At 41.9% G+C, this 18,645-nt stretch overlaps 1 protein-coding gene across 1 annotated transcript in view; it reads left to right on the plus strand.

The window, feature by feature from the left end:
- Positions 1–18,645, plus strand: part of dnah10 (dynein axonemal heavy chain 10) — a 243,067-nt gene that overhangs the window by 154,546 nt on the left and 69,876 nt on the right. The window contains exons 41-45 of the mRNA XM_043715328.1: positions 1,528–1,716; positions 1,885–2,056; positions 10,663–10,866; positions 15,080–15,160; positions 16,228–16,425. Coding sequence (XP_043571263.1) covers positions 1,528–1,716; positions 1,885–2,056; positions 10,663–10,866; positions 15,080–15,160; positions 16,228–16,425 — 844 coding nt within the window. The remainder of the gene's footprint in view (positions 1–1,527; positions 1,717–1,884; positions 2,057–10,662; positions 10,867–15,079; positions 15,161–16,227; positions 16,426–18,645) is intronic.

Below are 18,645 nucleotides of genomic sequence, written 5' to 3' on the forward strand. Positions count from 1 at the left end.
TTACTAAATCCATGTTGGCTTGTTCTAATCCGACCCTGCTCTTGCAAGAATTTAGAAACCTCATCCTTAATGATGGATTCTAGAATTTTACCAACAACAGAGGTTAAGCTATTGGCCTATAATTTTCCATCTTTTGCCTTGATCCTTTCTTGAACAAGGGGGTTACAACAGTGATCTTCCAATAATCCGGGACTTTCCCTGACTCCAGTGACTTTTGAAAGATCTCAACCAACGCCTCCACTATTTCCTCAGCCACCTCCCTCAGAACTCTAGGATGTAACCCATCAGGGCCAGGAGATTTATCAATTTTAAGACCTTTTAGCTTTTCTAGCTGCAGATCATGTAGGTAGACCTATAATACCCTTAGAGAGGGAATTCCAGCATTTTGACCCAGTGTCAAAGAACAGTGATATATTTCCAAGTCTGTATGGTGTGTGGTTAGATCCCTTTTAAATCTTCCCCTCTCACCTTAAACCTATGCACTCTAGTTCTGGACTCCCCACACTGGGAAAATGACCTTTTCTATTTATCCTATCCATGCCCCTCATGATTTTATAAACCTCTAGAAAGTCACCCCTCAGCCTCCGACACTCCAGAGAAGATAGCCCCAGCCTATTCAGCCTCTCCCTGTAGCTGAAACCCTCTAACCCATTCCTGAAGAAGGGCTTATGCCTGAAACATCAATTCTCCTACTCCTTGGATGCTGCCTGACCTGCTGCGCTTTTCCAGCAACACATTTTTCAGCTCTGATCTCCAGCATCTGCAGTCCTCACTTTCTCCTTTTTTCTTATTGGTGATCGCCTGGCATTTATGTGGTATGACTGTTACTTGCCACAAATCAGTCCAACCCTGGATATTGTCCAGATTTTGTTGCATTTGAACATGAACTGCTTCAGTATCTGATGATTCGCAAATGGTGCTGAATATGGTGCAATCATCAACGAACATCCCCTTCTTTGACCTTATGATGGAGGGAAGGTCATTAATGAAGCAACTGAAGATGGTTGGGTCTAGGATATCATTTTGAGGAACTCTTACAGAGGTATTGTGGAGCTGAAATCACTGACCTTCAATAACCATTCTGAGTATTCCTCTCTCTGAGCCTGGGGCAGGTTATATCTGTGGGCAAATTATTTTCTCTGTGTCAATAAATTGCCTGACCTCTTTTGGTGAATGTTCATGAGACATCTGTTCATCATGTCAGATGATCATTGTCTCCTTGTCCGCCCTCATCTGAGGGTTAGTTTACCATTCTTTCTAAGCTTATTTTCAAAAACAACACACTGATAAAGGGTGCATTTTACACCAAATGAGTTGTTGATGCTAGTTCACTGGCATCGTGACCTTTGTGTTTTTTGTAATTTTCCTCTTTATTTTCATGTACTAGAATTTTGGAAAGTTATGTACTGTTGTAATAGTTTTTAATTGAAATCTCAGGCTACGCAGTAAATACTATGAAAATTCAGTTTTTAAAGGACCCTAATATTCAACAAAGTTAACAGCTAAATTTGATTTATTCTTTAATAGGAAATTTTGGAAGAGTACAACGAATTCAAGGCTGTTTTGAAACTGGTGCTATTTGATGATGCTCTGGAACACTTGACCCGTATTCATCGCATTATCAGGATGGACCGTGGCCATGCCCTGCTTGTAGGTGTTGGTGGATCAGGCAAGCAGTCTCTTACTAAACTGGCAACGTTCACAGCTAATTGTGAGGTAAGCTGCTGTAATCCCTGCATAACATGGAGCTCACATTGTACTCAATGTCATTAGACTGGAACCTGTATGAAGTGTTTTTGCATAAAGGTTGAGGGAAGAATGAGCATTTCCACAGAGGATGCAGAACTAACGAAAACTGCAATATTTCTGTTTTGTTCATAACAGATTTTTGAAATTGTGCTGAGTCGTGGTTATGGAGAAACTAACTTACGGGATGATTTGAAAGCCCTGTATCTGAAACTAGGAATTGAGAACAAGCCAACAGTCTTTCTCTTTACGGATGCACATGTGGCGGAGGAAGGATTCTTGGAGCTGATAAATAACATGTTAACGTCAGGTATATCAAGAACACACTGACTAACACACTCAAATGGCTGAAATCCCTTTGAGTGGCTTTATAGATTCAAATAGCTGGTCTTATATTAACGTGGGTCAGTTAGCTCAGTTGCCTGGATGGCTGGTTTGCAATGCAGAGCACTACCAACAGTGTTATTCCAAATTCTGCACAGGCTGAAATGACCATGTAGATTCTGCCTTCTCAACCTCTTCCTTTGCAAAAGGCATGGTGAATGTTAGGTTAAAGCACCACCAGTCATCTCTCTCTAATGAGAGAGCAGGCTTATGGTCCTCTGGGACAATAGTGATTTTACCTTTACCTCATGTAGTCAATAACACAGGTAGAGGAAATTTAATAACTTCACTAATCTATTTATTTTTGTTTTGTGTCTATTTTGTATATCAGTTAGAAACATTTATAGTTGCAAATCAGATCTTAAATATGAGAGTTCAGGGTTGTCGTAGCTAATGGAATAGCAGCATTGGTAATTATTGAAATCATTTTCTAAATTGCTTGAAATATTTAATACATTCTCCAACTCATGCAGTGAAGCTTCAACGAAATCATGTTTGCCCAAATACATGGTGTTGCCATGAATTAATGAAGTAACAAACAGGTTAGACCAAGGAGAGCCAATGGATGATATCTATCTGGACTTCAAGAAGGCCTTTGACAAAGTGCTGCACAGGGTGCCAATTAGTAAGATAAGAGTCCATGAAGTCAGAGGCAAGGTGCTAGCATGGATAGAAGCTTGACTGTCTGGCAGAAACAGAGAATGGGGACAAAAGGGTCCTTCTCAGGATGGCAGCCGGTGACAAATGGTGTTCCGCAAGGCTCAATGTTGGGACCACAACTTTTAACTGTATACATTAATAATCTAGATGAAGGAACTGAGGTCAGTCTGGCTAGGTTTGCAGATGATACAAAGACAGTTCGAGAGACAGGTAGCATTGAGGAGGTGGGGAGGCTGTAGAAGGATTTGGACAGGTTAGGAGAATGGGCAAAGAAATGGCAGATGGAGTATGTGGGAAAGTGCGAGGTCATGCACTTTGGTAGGAAGAACAGAGGCAGGGACTCTATTCCCCCTTTTTGTAAATGGAGAGAAAATGCAGACGTCTGAAGTGCAAAGAGACTTGGGAGTTCTAATTCAGGATTCTCTCAAGATAAATTCACAGGTTGAGTCAGTAGTTAGAAAGGCAAATGCAATGATGGTGTTTATTTTGAGGTAACTTGAATATAAAAGCAGGGATATATTTCTGAAGCTCTATAAAGCTCTGGTCAGCCTTCATTTGGAGTATTGTGCACAGATTTGATCCCCATATCTCAGGAAGGTCTTGAAGCGTGGTCAGAGGAGGTTCACAAGAATGGTACCAGGAATGAAAAACTTAACATATGAGGATCAAGGGGATCAAGAGTTATGGGGACAAGGCAGGAGAATAGGGTTGAGAAATTTATCAGTCATGATTGAATAGTGGAGCAGACTTGATGGGCTGAATGGCTTAATTTCTGGTGTTATGGTCTTATGGAATTTCCCTCTAGGTCAAGACCACATCGACATTTTTATCACCTTTCACAAGAAATGTGTTTTTGTTCAAATGGTGCTTAGCCAGAGATCGAAAAATTGTGTGGGCCCCTCTTGAGATTTTCTGGAGGACATTGGAACACAGAAAATTGGAACAGGAATAGGCCATTCGGCCCTTCAAGCCTGGTTCCCCCATTCAATACGATCATGACTGATTATTCAACTCAGTCACATTCCTCTTTCCCCCCCATGCCCTTTGATCCCTTTAGCTCTAAGATCGATAGAACATAGAACATTACAGCGTAGTACAGGACCTTTGACCCTCGATGTTACACTGACCTATGAAACCAAAATGAAGCCCATCTAACCTACACAATTCCATTTTTGTCCATATGACTATCCCATGACCATTTAAATGTCCTTAAAGTTGGCAAGTTTACTACTCAGGCAGTGCGTTCCACACCCCTATTACTCTCTTAGTAAATGAACTACCTCTGACATCTGTCCCATATCTATCATCCCTCAATTTAAAGTTATGTTCCCTCGTGTTAGCCATCACCATCCGAGGAAAAAGGCTCTCCCTGTCCACCCTATCTAACCCTCTGATTATCTTATATGTCTCAATTAAGTCAACTCTCAACCTTCTCTCTAACAAAAACAGCCTCAAGGCCCTCAGCCTTTCCTCACAAGACCTTCTCTCCATGCCAGGCAACTTCCTAGTAAATCTCCACTGAACCCTTTCCAAAGCTTCCACATCCTTCCCATAATGCAGTGACCAGAACTGTACACAGTACTCCAAATACAGCCACACCAGAGGTTTGCACATCTGCAGCATGACCTCATGGTTCCAAAATTCAATCCCTCTACCTATAAAAGCTAACACACCATATGCCTTCTTAATAACTTTATCAACCTGCGTGGCAAATTTCAGGCATTTATGTACATGGATACCGAGATCTCTCTGCTCATCAACACTACCAAGAATCTTACCATAAGCCCAGTACTCTGCATTCCTGTTGCTCCTTCCAAAGTGAATCACCTCACACTTTTCTGCATTAAACTCCATTTGCCAACCCTCAGCCCAGCATCTGCAGCTTGGCAAAAGTGAGGACTGCAGATGCTGGAAACCGGAGTTTAGATCACAGTGGTGCTGGAAAAGCACAGCAGGTCAGGCAACATCCGAGGAGCAGGAAAATCGACGTTTCAGGCAAAAGCTCTTCATAAGCTCTGTAGGTTATCTATGTCCCTCTGTAACCTACTGCATCCTTCAGCACGATCCACAACTCTGTTGACCTTAGTGTCATCCGCAAATTTACAAACCCATCCTTCTACACCCACATCCAGGTCGTTTATAAAAATGACAAACAGCAGTGGACCCAAAACAGATCCTTGCGGTATAACACTAGTAACTGAATTCAAAGATGAACATTTCCCATCAACCACCATCCTCTGTCTTCTTTCAGCTAGTTAATTTCTGATCCAAACCACTAAATCACCCTCAATCTCATGTTTCCATATTTTGTGTAATAGCCTACCGTGGGGAACCTTATCAACGCCTTACTGAAATCCATATACACCACAGCATCTGCTTTATCCTCATCCACCTGTTTGGTCACCTTCTCAAAGAACTCAATAACGTTTGTGAGGCATGGCCTACCCTTCACAAAACCGTGTTGACTATCCCTAATCAAGTTATTCCTATCGAGATGATTATAAATCCTAACTCTTATAACCCTTTCCAACACTTTACCCAGAACTGAAATAAGGCTCACAGGTCTATAATTACCAGGGTTGTCTCTACTCCCCTCCTTGAACAAGGGAACAACATTTGCTTTCCTCCAGTCTTCTGGCACTATTCCTGTCGACAATGACGACATAAAGATCAAAGCCAAAGGCTCAGCAATGCCCTTCCTGGCTTCCCAGAGAATCCTAGGATAAATCACATCCGGCCCAGGGGACTTATCTATTTTTTATACTCTCCAGAATTGCTAACACCTCCTCCTTGTGAACCTCAATCCTATTTCGTCTAGTAGCCTGTATTTCCGTATTCTCCTTGACAACATTTTTTTTGGTGTGAATACTGACGAAAAATACTCATTTAGCGCTTCCCCTATTTTTTCTGACTCCATGCACAACTTCCCACTACAATGCTTGATTGGCCCTAATTGTAGTCTAGTCATTGTATTCTTCCTGATATACCTATAGAAAGCCTTAGGGATTTCCTTGATCCTATCCACCAATGATTTGTCATATCCCCTCCCGGCTCTTCTTAACTCTTTCTTTAGATTTTTCCTGCCTAACATGTAACTCTCAAGCAACCTAACTGAGCCTTCACATCTCATCCTAACATTAGCCTTCTTCTTCTTGACAAGAGATTCAACTTCCTTAGTAAACCACAACTCCCGCATTCAACCACTTCCTCCCTGCCTGACAGGTACATACTTATCAAGGACCCGCAGGAGCTGTTCCTTAAATAAGCTCCATTAAATAGGCACCGTTCCTTAAATGGGTGGCACGATGGCTCAGTGGTTAGCACTGCAGCCTCACAGCACCAGGATCCCAGGTTTGATTCCAGCCTCGGGTGACTGTCTGTGTGGAGTTTGCATGTTCTCCCTGTGTCTGCGTGGGTTTCCTCTGGGTGCTCCAGTTTCCTCCCACAGTCCAAAGATGTGCGGGTCGGGTGAATTGGCCATGCTAAATTGTCCATAGCGTTAGGTGCATCATTCAGAGGGGAATGGGTCTGGGTGGGCTACTTGTCGGTGTGGACTGGTTGGGCCAAAGGGCCTGTTTTCACACTGTAGGGAATCTAATCATTTCAAATGTGCCCATGCCCTGCAGTTTCCCTCTATATAAAGTTCCTTCTTGAAAACATTCATTGTTTTGCCCTCAGCTGCTTTCTATTGTAGAGAATTCCACAGCTTCACCACTCTCTGGGTGAAGATATTGCTCCTTGTCTCTGTCCTAAGTGATCTACCCCATATCTATACACCGTAATCCCTGTTTCTGGATTTCTTGTTTATCGGGAACATCCTGCTACATTTGCCCTGTCTAGTCCTGTTAGAATTTTATAGGTTTCTATAAGACACGCCCACCCCCTCACTCTTCTAATTTCCAGTGAATATAGTCCTAACTGACCCAGTCTCTCTTCAAACGTCAGCCTTGCCATCCCAGGAATCGGTCTACGTTTGGTTTCTAGGAACTCTGGGACTCTTTTTTTCATTCTCACTGACTCATTTAGTGAGTGATCCAGTGACATGGTATCAAAATTTAATGTATTTGTGTTGACAGGTGGGAGATTTGAGAGAAACAGAGTTAGGAGAATTCAACAAATTACTCTGAGTCACAGTTGCTTGCTTGCTGCACAGGTAGTATCTTTACAATGTATATTGCTGGCACCTGTTGTGGATGTGAGAATGACGTCATTGTTTTTACCTCGTTGATTTTAACCCTACTGCGAATCCTCTTGCAAGGATGCCTGCCTTGAAGAAGTTTTCCTCCTCTCTCTACAAGAATCTCAGGGAGTCTCTCTCCCACTGCAACTCCCAGGTCATTTCCTCTGCCCTGAAGCTCTTCCACCTATCCACTCCACCCTCTCCTCCCTGACCTATCACCTTCATCTCCTCCCCCACTGACCTATTGTACTCTATGCTACTCTCTCCCCACCCCCACCCTCCTCTAGCTTATCTCTCCACGCTTCAGGCTCTCTGCCTTTATTCCTGATGAAGGGCTTTTGCCCGAAACGTCGATTTCGAAGCTCCTCGGATGCTGCCTGAATTGCTGTGCTCTTCCAGCACCACTGATCCAGAATCTGGTTTCCAGCATCTGCAGTCATTGTTTTTACCTCGTAGCAAGATGTGTGCCTCCCAAGTTGAGGATTGCTGACCAGCAGTGCAAGCTGCCTGGTAGTGTGACTGCATTAATTGACAAGGCAAGGCTGCTTTGAAAATGCAGCTAAGCACTAAATAGGAAACACTAAGAGAATAAGCGAACATCCCTGAGGTGCAGCCTGTAAGCTGGGTGCCTGTGATTGTGAGCAAAGTGTCTAATGCTAGATGCTGCTGTACCTTGTAATGCAGGGCTATGCTTCCTAAACATGTTGCAATTGAATGAGAGATATGATACGAGGATCCTGAGGAATTGGCTGGGTGTTTGTGGCTGCTGCCTGTGGATCACGCCCTGAGACGCTGTTTGGTGCTGAGTAATATAGACACTCCTAATAGCCAACACTGAGCTGAAGTCACCACCTACCTGCTCTGACTTCCATATCAAGAATTCTCGGTGTCTAGTCAGCTCTTGGCAGATGATAGGATGGGAAACTGCATATTAATGAGGTGAGATGTACAATTAATAAGGTAATTAACAAGCAACAATCCCCTAAATAAGTACAGGTCATTCTCCTATAACCCAAGTTTCCAAATCAACGTGATTTGGCTGTAACACAATTGGTGAATTGGGGAATGATTTTTTTAAAAACGCGAACTCCTGTTGGTTATTACTGATTCCACCCCTAGTTACCTTAAGTCCACTCTAGGTGTCTACTTCAGGTCAAGCAAAAGAGGTTGGATGACAGGGCAAATTTTTTCTGACCTTATTGTTGATGTTTTTGAGGATGTTCTTAGAAATTATTGCAGGAGAAAAGATTTGGATTTCAAGATTCGCCTCATTTTGGACAATGCACCAAAAAGTCCTCCCACCATTGGTGAGCTTTCTGAAAGCATCAAAGTGCTATTTCTACCACTGAACACAACCTCTCTCATTCAACCCATGAACCAGAGTGCAATAGCAGCTTTTAAAGCTTATTATTTAAGGCACACATCAGGAAGCTGATTGCAGCTACTGAGGGGATAATGAGGACAGTATTCTTCAATTTTGGAGGAGCTTAAAGAGTGCTACTGACATCATTATAGAGGCCTGGGGTGATGTCATTAAGGACTGTTTGCATGCAGTTTGGCAGAAACTTTCCCAGATTTTCTTCATGATTTTAAAGGCATTGAATTGTTAGAGGAGCTTCCAGCAATCAAAGAATATTATGTTGCCCCTGCAAAGCAACTTGGATTTGAAGATGTAGAGACTGATCTACAACAACTTGTTCCTGTGGGGGAAATCAAAGCTCGAGATCAATACGATGAAGTCCAGGATGCAGCATTACGAGAACTTTCCACTTCTGGTTTGTCTTCTATCTGAGGGAAGTTGAGAAGCAGTTGCAGCTCTTAGAAGACGATGACTACAATGTGGAAATAAGCAGGATAGCAGTTTGTGGCATGAAGTCTTATCTGGCAGCCTAGAAACAGCTTCTTCATGAAAGAAGAAAGATAGCAAAGCAGAAAAACTAGATGCCTTTTTTAACCCAACCCTCAAGAAACAGCCTGAGGACAATGAACTACAGGCATCCACTTCTTTTGTCATAAGCCTGCACCCAGAACTGCACCCGAAAGTAATGATGATACTGATGATGACCCTCAGTCTCTGTCTTATTACAGTGCTGTACCTCAGTAAACTCAGAAACCCTTAAAGTGTTAAATTTAATGTATTATTTCATTAAAATATATGATTTTAACATTTATTTAGACTGTGCTATTGTTTGAGTTAGGCGAACTACTATTTTTGTTTCGATTTTTACTGATATTTTTGGACATTCGCTCCAACCCCTGTTCTTCCCATAGGCACCTTTATTTATATTGCGCGACTTTCTATAATACAAGGTGGCACAAGAATGTAACTATCACGTTATAGGAGAACAGGTTGTAACTTGTCACTGCCCAGGGAGAAACTCACCTCGACAAGCAGAAATAGGTCTCGGCATCTGTTTAGTGGGATTTTGCCAAATTTTTCGCCAGAACCACATTGTTTACAACATTACAGAGGTACCTCGATTATCCAAAGGCCACAGGTGGGGAGTATTTCGTTCTTGTTCAGTTAATCGAATACTGGATAATCAAATGCTGAATAACATACTTTAGCCACGCATCGGGACCTTGTGATCTTGTTTGGATATTCCAAAATTCAGATAATCAAATGCCAGATAATCGAAATTCCTCTGTATAAGACTTTGCCTATAATGTCCCATATAATCAGGGGCTGTGTGCTACAGTGATAATATCCCTACCTTTGATTCAGGAGTTCTGGGTTCAAGTCCCAGATTTGTGTCACAACATCTTGATTAAAGAATAACAATAATATCCATTATCCATCCAGTGTAATAAAATGTACTTACTCAACAATGTTGTAATATACTATGAATTACACTAATGACCAAATTAAAATGATCAGTTTGGCTTGTTGCTTGTTGGATGCTACTTATATTTATGCAGTCTCGAAAACAGAAAAGACATGATCAGACATTGTGCTTTTTTTCTGAATCAAGCAAAGGCCTGGCAGCCATCCATTTACTGCTGCATTCACCATGGCCCTGCCTCAACTAATCAAAGTTGACTTCTAATCAATCAGCAGCCTTTTTCTCATGCAGTATAAATTGTTGTTCCTTTTGCAATTTGGCATTCTTGCATCTGTCCTGATGAGTGTAAGATGAAAAACTTCGACAGCATGTCTCTGTTTCCAGCAATAATGGCCTTGTTCAACTAGTTTTGATGTTTTTAAATTCAGTATAACCCTTTATAAATTTTCTATATCTTTAACTCTTCATTTGAGTAGTTGCCCCAGTTAGACTTATCTAATTAATGCTTCATTGTTATCACGGAAAGTCCAGCTAAATATATTGGTTTTTCAGTGACAGGAAAATAAATAGAGGGGATGATAACTTTAACCTCTCTCATGATCCTGTTCGTGGTTTGCACCATCAGGAAAACCAAAGCAATCCAAATTCTTTGATTATTCAATCAATAATAGAGCAATGCAGCATTTTAATATGTGTCACTGGCTTGGTGGATAGCTGTTAGGATGTTTGTTTGACACTTGGGAATTGAAATCCTTTTGTGTAATAGGGGAGAAAGCTAACCTGTCCTAACAGTGTGATGTAGCACTGGTGCAGGAGAGTGTGTGTTTATTGAACTTTCCTCAGATGTAATAGAGGTTATAGCATGAAAACAAAGTAATGGGATTTATTTTTTTAAATGTTATTTTTCAGGAATTGTCCCAGCACTTTTTCCAGATGAGGAGAAGGAGCCCATTTTAGGACAGATAAGAGATGAAGCTATGAAAGCTGGTGCTAGTCCAGCAAAAGAGAGTATCTGGCAATATTTTGTTAATAAGAGTGCCAATAACCTGCACATTGTAATGGGTATGTCACCCGTTGGTGAAACACTCAGGACACGATGCAGAAACTTTCCAGGTCTGTGAAACTTGTTTGATTGTTTGGTCAGGACTTTACAGTATTGTAATACGTATTTCAAGATCAGCTTTGGTATTGACATCAACTAAAGTTAGACATGGTGATTAACCTGCAATCAAAAGGGCTGGTGTGACATTCTTTAAATGACGGACTTTATTTCAGAGGAAGTAACAAGATGAACTATATAATTATTTCAATACTGCATGTTGCGCCATTCAAAAAATATGATTAGCATTGGTGTGGTCACTGTGGGAGTATGGGTGAGGACACTGAGGGTGAGGGGGGGGGGGAGTGAGGGCGGGGAGACTGAGGGTGGGAAGAGCGTGGGCAAGGGAGGAGTGGGTGAGGAGAGTGTTAGTGAGGGAGCGACGACAAGGCAAATGTGGGTGTGGAGAGAATGTGATGGGAGGAGAGAGAATGGAGGGGAGAAAGATTGTGAGGGTGGGGGCAAGTGTAGGTGAGTGTGTGATGGGGTAATTAATCAGACAGGAGGGTGCAGACCCCACTCTGTCAACAGCAGTCTCAGCCACAACCAAATGAGCCCTTTAAATTGAAGCTGAATGGACAGCATCCTCATTCTGGTACTGCTAGTATTAACCCCAGGCCCAAGAGAAGGAGTTCACCAGACAGGGAGCACACTGAGCTAATCCTGGCACAGTCAGTGGGCTGATGCAGGGAGATGGCCAGAAGAGTTCCCATGCTCAAGGGCACTTAGTGTCTGATTGAAGCAACCAGTAACAGGAACATGAAGGTCCATTTACCAGTTTCTGGTGACCCTCTTCCCTGTAATCCCCTATCTGTCATTATTCACAACTGCACCCCTCCACCCACTCAAATACAGTTCACCTTCCCCTTCCCCAAAGCACACACATTAACTCCCACTGTCCTGGGTGACTCCCTGCTGGATACTAATGAATTACCAGCCTCTGATTGGCCAACAGTTCTTGACAGGCACGATTTCCACCCCAGGACCCTTTATCGTCTGAGAAAAGCCTGACTACTAGGATGGAGTGGCACAAGATGTGGTGAACCTTTCTGAATAGAGGCAACACGTGGCTGGAGACAAAGGCCTGTCTCCAAAGCCCAAAATCTTATAGAACTTTGAATAATCCACTAACTTTAAAACAAAAGAACATGGTAACATAGAGGCTATATTATTGAAGGAATGAAGGCTAAGAATATCTAGAAAGCTTCAGTTTGCATGACATCATGGTATTTTGAGAATTTGAATTTACTTTTTTCATTAAATCTGGAAATAAGGAAATCTGACTGCGAAATTAAAAAACTCAGCTGGTTAATTAATCTTCTTCAGTGAAGCAAACCTGCTATCCATACCCAAACTGAGTCTTTATGTGACCACGGTCCCCCACGAGCATCTTCCCTATCCTTTGAAGTATCTTTGAGTACAGAACTTCAAAAAGACCAAATAAATATGAGTGCCCAACTTCCAATTTCCAAGAACAAATTTAGAAAAACAGCTAACAATGATTTTTCAAAAGTATGAAAGTTTGATTTCCAGACTGTTTCTTTAGGCTTAGAACATAGAACGTTACAGCGCAGTACAGGCCATTCGGCCCTCGATGTTGCGCCAACATGCAAAATTAATCTGATGCCCATTTAACCTACACTGTTCCATTATTACCCATATGTATGTCCAATGCCCATTTAAGTGCCCTTAACATCGGCGAGTCTACTACTGTTGCAGGCAGGCAGTTCCACACCCCTACTACCCTCTGAGTAAAGAAACTACCCCTGATATCTGTCTTAAATCTAACACTCCTCAATTTAAAGCTATGTTCCTCATGTTAGTCTTCACCATCTGAGGAAAAAGCTTCTCACTGTTCACTCTACCTAACCCTCCGATTATCTTATATGTCTTGATTAAGTCACCTCTCAACCTTCTTCTTTCCAATGAAAACAACCTCAGTTCCCTCAACCTTTCCTTGTCAGACCTTCCTTCCATACCAGGCGACATCCTAGTAAATCTCCTCTGAACCCTTTCCAAAGTTTCCACGTCCGTCCTATAATGCGGCGACCAGAACTGGATGCATACTCTAAGTTTGGCCGTACCAGTGTCTTGTACAGCTTAAGCATGACCGTGTGGCTCCGAAATGCAATCCCCCTACCAATAAACGCCAACATACCATCTGGCTTCTTAACAACCCTATCAACCCGGGTGGAATTTTCAGAAATTTCAGAGATTTATGCACCTGAACACTGAGATCTCTCTGTTCATCTATACTGCCAAGAATTTTACCATTAGCCCAATACTCTGCATTCATGTTACTTCTTCCAAAGTGAACTGCCTCACACTTTTACCACTTTTCAGCCCAGCTCTGCATCTTATCTATATCCCTCTGTAACCCACAAGATCCTTCAGCACTATCCATAACTCTGCAAATTTACTAACCCATTCCTTCTATGCCCACATCCAGATCATTTGTAAAAGTGACAAACGACAGTGGCCCCAAAAGAGATCCTTGCGGCACACCACTAGTAACTGAGCTCCAAGATGAACATTTCCCATCAACCAACACCCTCTGTCTAATTTCAGCTAGCCAATTTCTGATCCAAACCACTAAATCTCCTGAAACTCTATTTTGTGCAATAGCCTACCATGTGGAACCTTATCAAATGCATTACTGAAGTCCATAAACACCACATCAACTACCTTACCTTCATCCACCTGTTTTGTCACTTCTTGAAGACCTCAATAAGGTTAGTTAGGCATGACCCACACTTCACAAAACCATGTTGATTATCCCTAATTAAATTATCCCTCTCCAGATGATTATAAGTCCTATCTCTTATAACCTTTTCCAACACCTTACCCACAACCTAGGTAAGGCTCACTGGCCTATAATTACCAGGTTTGTGCAACTCCCCTTCTTAACAAGGAAACAACATTTGCTATCCTCCAGTCTTCTGTCGACAATGATGACATAAAGATTGAAGCCAAAGGCTCTGCAATCTCCTCACTAGCTTCCCAGAGAATCCAAGGATAAATCCCATCTGGCCCCAGGGTCTTATCTATTTTCATATCTTCCAAAATTGCTAAAACCTCCCCTTTGTCAACCTCAATCCCATCTAATCTTGTAGCTTGTATCTCCGTTGTGAGAAACGAAGCCCACTCACTTCAATAATTTCAGTCCGAGACAAGATCTGGATCAGTAGTGTCATTTATTTTGCTCTTGCAAGAGAGGTGTGGTGTCTACTGTGTACAAAGGCAGTCGTGCACACACACACTGAATTCAACTAGTACACAATATTTATGTAATTTGTTTCCCTTCTCTCCTCCCATTGCTTCTCCCCTGTTTACATCTCCCATTCTCTAAGACCAGTGCCCATTACTCTTGTTTATCTCTTGTCTTATCCGGCCCTGTCTGTGACAAAATGCTTATTTCTGGCCTCACAAGGCCGTTTGACCACCTCCCTCTGTGGTCCATTGTTAGGTATATCCTCCTTTACTACCATCCGTTTCCCTTATTTGTTATGACCTCATGACTCCTTGATTGTGGTTTGTTCTTGTTTTTGCAGAAGCGGGAAACAGATGCTTATAACTACTGTTTGTATAGGCATATCTAGCTTAACCCCCTCCCCTCACAGCACCTTATCTATTTGTCTGTAACATCTACCATTGTTTGCAGGCACACTTCATTCTTGCATGCACATTTTAGCTAATACAAAAACAATTATGTATTTCCTTCACATAATTTTCATTCTTGTTGACTCAGCTCTTGGCTGAAACAATTATACACTGGTGTGAGTTCATTTACTTTGCATAAGTAATTATGATTGCAGAAGTAACACTACTTTACCTATATCCCACACCCGTATTCTCACTAACATTGCTCTTTTCCAATGTGAATACTGACGAAAAGTATTCATTAAGCGCTTCCCCTATGTTCTCAGATTCCACACACAACTTTGCACTACTATCTTTGATTGGCCCTAATCTTGCTCTACTCATTCTTTTATTCCTGATATACATGTAGAAAGCATTGTGATTACTTCTGTTTGCATCTAGATATCCTATTGCCATTTGATTTCATATTTATTGAATGTCTCAATTTTAACAGCACAATATTCAGTTTACGATCGTCAAGATTGATCTTTGATATTCACATGTTCCCACAGCCTGTCTGAGCCACTTACATTATTCTATAAATCAAATGTGCAGTTCTTTTAATTGAAAGAGATTTCTTTGTCCCAGGTTTGGTGAACAACACTGGGATCGACTGGTTTTTACCTTGGCCTCCTCAGGCTCTGCTTGCAGTTGCACAGTCATTCCTAGGTGAGAATGGAACACTTTGCTAATCGATTGAACAATATACACCAGAATGGATTTTTAAAGCAGTTAAAACCATTCCCTGATGAATTCTAGGTCCCAACCTCATGTTACTCTCAGAACACTATTTTTAAATTTAAATGGACTGACCAGGTGGTAGATGAATTTAGCAGTTCGTTATAAATGCTGAGCATCTCCAGAAGACAGGAGCTACCTGTCTGGCACAGCCTCAAAAGCAGACAATAGCAATTCTGCAGCTGATGGTGCCTTTCCATGGAGAACAGCATGTTCAGGAAAGGGCTTGGAGGGTAAACGAGCATGTCATGGACACCAGATTGAGGTACAATACTAAATGTATACCTAATTGGCTCTTCAAATGTCACCAAAATACATAGATAAAAACTGATATGTTGGTTCTTCCTTTGGAACCAGGGAGACAAATGGTAAATCTGAACAGCAACACTTAATAACAGTCCCAGGTTCCACCCCTCCAAGCCACCTGACAAGCTGGCATAAAGAGATAGCACCTCCAACTTAGTTCAGAACAGAAACAAATTTTATTTTACTCTACTGTCATGCATCAAATTGCTCAACATTATTTGGAGCAGGGTTTGAAAATCCTACTCTATTCCAAACATCCCCTTAAAATTTCATTAATATGTTAAAGGAGATGATAATTGGCAGCAAGTGGCTTTTCTATAACCTCCCCCATCCCCCACCGGCCTTTTAAAAATTGCAAAAGCTTTCAGGTGGCAGGGTGCAGTTCCACCCTGTGGGAAAGAGGCTGTTAAATCATGGCCATAGCTGTGCCTGCACCACCAGCAATTGAAACCCTGACTCACTGTTTCTTATACATAAATCATACATTGGTCAAGTCAATATGATATTTATTAATGATCTCATCTTGTTTGTGCCAAGTTAGCTAAATAATTACAAGTTCTTAAAGCCACAGATTCATACAAGAGCATTTTACATTGCTATCCTTTGCAATGCTAGTTGTGCTGTTGAGAGTGAAGTAACTATAAAGGTTGGATACATACTAATGATCGTTTACTTGTTATTTTTCTTTGCAGGAAAGAATCCAATGATTCCTAGTGATCAATTTGAGAATGTGATAGACCATGTAGTTATGGTGCATGGGTCTGTCGAAAAGTACAGCCTGCTATTCTTGCAGAAGCTAAGGCGCAGCAATTATGTCACTCCAAAAAACTACCTGGACTTCATCCATACATATGCCAGATTACTGGATGAGAAGGATCAATTTATTTTGGGTAGGGGATTACCTTTTGATGAAAGAAGGAATACTCAGACTAGATGTTTGAGGAAATTTGGTCATAAAGAAAACAATTAATTAATTTTAAATAAATTGGTCAAAAAAATTTGATTGAAAGCTTCCAAATTATGAGGCATCTGGACAAAATAGGTGGAGAGAAACTGTTCCCACTCATAAAGATGAAGAACCATGAGTAAAAGTTTAAAGTGCTTTGCAAAAGAGGCAAATGCAAGGTAAGAAAAACCATTTTCGCACACCAAATGGTCCAGATTTGGAATGCATTGCATGGAGGTGTGGTGGAGGCAGGTACAACTGAGGCATTCAACAAGGTATTGGATGTTTATTTTAATAGAAACAACTTACAAGATTGTGAGAGAAAGACAAGAGATTGGCGCTAAGAGAAAATGCTCAGAGAACTGGTGCAGTCACAGTGGGCTTATATAGCCCGTCCGCTCTGTAATAATTGATTTGTGCCAACATTTACTCTTAACTCTAAATTTGTTTGCAAAATACGAACATTTGTTTAATTGTCATAGAGTCATAGAGATGTACAGCACAGAAACAGACCCTTCGGTCCAACTCGTCCATGCCGACCAGGTATCCCAACCCAATCTAGTCCCACCTGCCAGCACCTGGCCCATATCCCTCCAAACCCTTCCTATTCATATACCCATCCAGATGCCTTTTAAATATTGCAATTGTACCAGCCTCTATCACTTCTTCTGGCAGCTCATTCCATACACGCACTACACTCTGCATGAAAAAGTTGCCCCTTAGGTCTCTTTTATATCTTTCTCCTCTCATCCTAAACCTATGCCCTCTAGTTCTGGACTCCCCCAACCCAAAGGAAAAGGCTTTGTCTATTCATATCCCTCATGATTTTGTAAACCTATATAAGGTCACCCCTCAGCCTCCGACGCTCCAGGAAAAACAGCCCCAGCCTATTCAACCTCTCCCTATAGTTCAAATCCTCCAACCCTGGCTATATTCTTGTAAATCTTTTCTGAACCCTTTCAAGTTTCACAACATCTTTCCGATAGGAAGGAGACCAGAATTGCATGCAATATTCCAACAGTGGCCTAACCAATGTCCTGTACAGCCACACATGACCTCCCAACTCCTGTACTCAATACTCTGAGCAATAAAGGAAAGCATACCACATGCCTTCTTCACTATCCTATCTACCTGCGACTCCACTTTCAAAGAGCTACGAACCTGCACTCCAAGGTTTCTTTGTTCAGCAACACTCCCTAGGACCTTACCATTAAGTGTATAAGTCCTCCTAAGATTTGCTTTCCCAAAATGCAGCACCTCACATTTATCTAAGTTAAACTCCATCTGCCACTTCTCAGCCTACTGGCCCATCTGGTCAAGATCCTGTGTAATCTGAGATAACCTTCTTTTCTGTCCACTACACCTCCAATTTTGGTGTCATCTACAAATGTACTAACCATACCTCTTATGCTCACATCCAAATCATTTATATAAAGTAGAGGGCCCAGCACTGATCCTTGTGGCACTCCACTGGTTACAGGCCTCCAGTCTGGAAACAACCCTCCACCACCTCCCTCTGTCTTCTACCTTTGAGCCAGTTCTGTATCCAAATGGTTAGTTCTCCCTGTAGTCCATGTGATCTAACCTTGCTTCCCTTGAGGAACCTTGTCAAATGCCTTACTGAAGTCCATATAGATCGCCTCCACCATTCTGCCCTCATTAATCAATTCCCGACTCAGGCGACTGACTGTGTGGAGTTTGCACGTTCTCCCTGTGTCTGCGTGGGTTTCCTCCGGGTGCTCCGGTTTCCTCCCACAGTCCAAAGATGTGCAGGTCAGGTGAATTGACCATGCTAAATTGCCCGTAGTGTTAGGTAAAGGGATAAATGTAGGGGTATGGGTGGGTTGCGCTTCGCGGGTCGGTGTGGACTTGTTGGGCCAAAGGGCCTGTTTCCACACTAAGTAATCTAATCTAATCTAATCTAATCTAATCTAATCCTCTTTGTTATTTCTTCAAAAAACTCAATCAAGTTTGTGAGACATGATTTCCTATGCATAAAGCCATGATGATTATCCCTAATCAGTCCTTGCCTTTCCAAATACATGTACATCCTGTCCCTCAGGATTCCCTCCAACAACGTGCCCATCATCGATGTTAGGATCATTGGTCTATAGGCTTGTCCTTACCACTTTTCTTAAACAGTGGCACCAAGTTAGCCAACCTC

The sequence above is a fragment of the Chiloscyllium plagiosum genome, chromosome 25, assembly GCF_004010195.1.
Source record: "Chiloscyllium plagiosum isolate BGI_BamShark_2017 chromosome 25, ASM401019v2, whole genome shotgun sequence".
NCBI lineage: Eukaryota > Metazoa > Chordata > Chondrichthyes > Orectolobiformes > Hemiscylliidae > Chiloscyllium > Chiloscyllium plagiosum.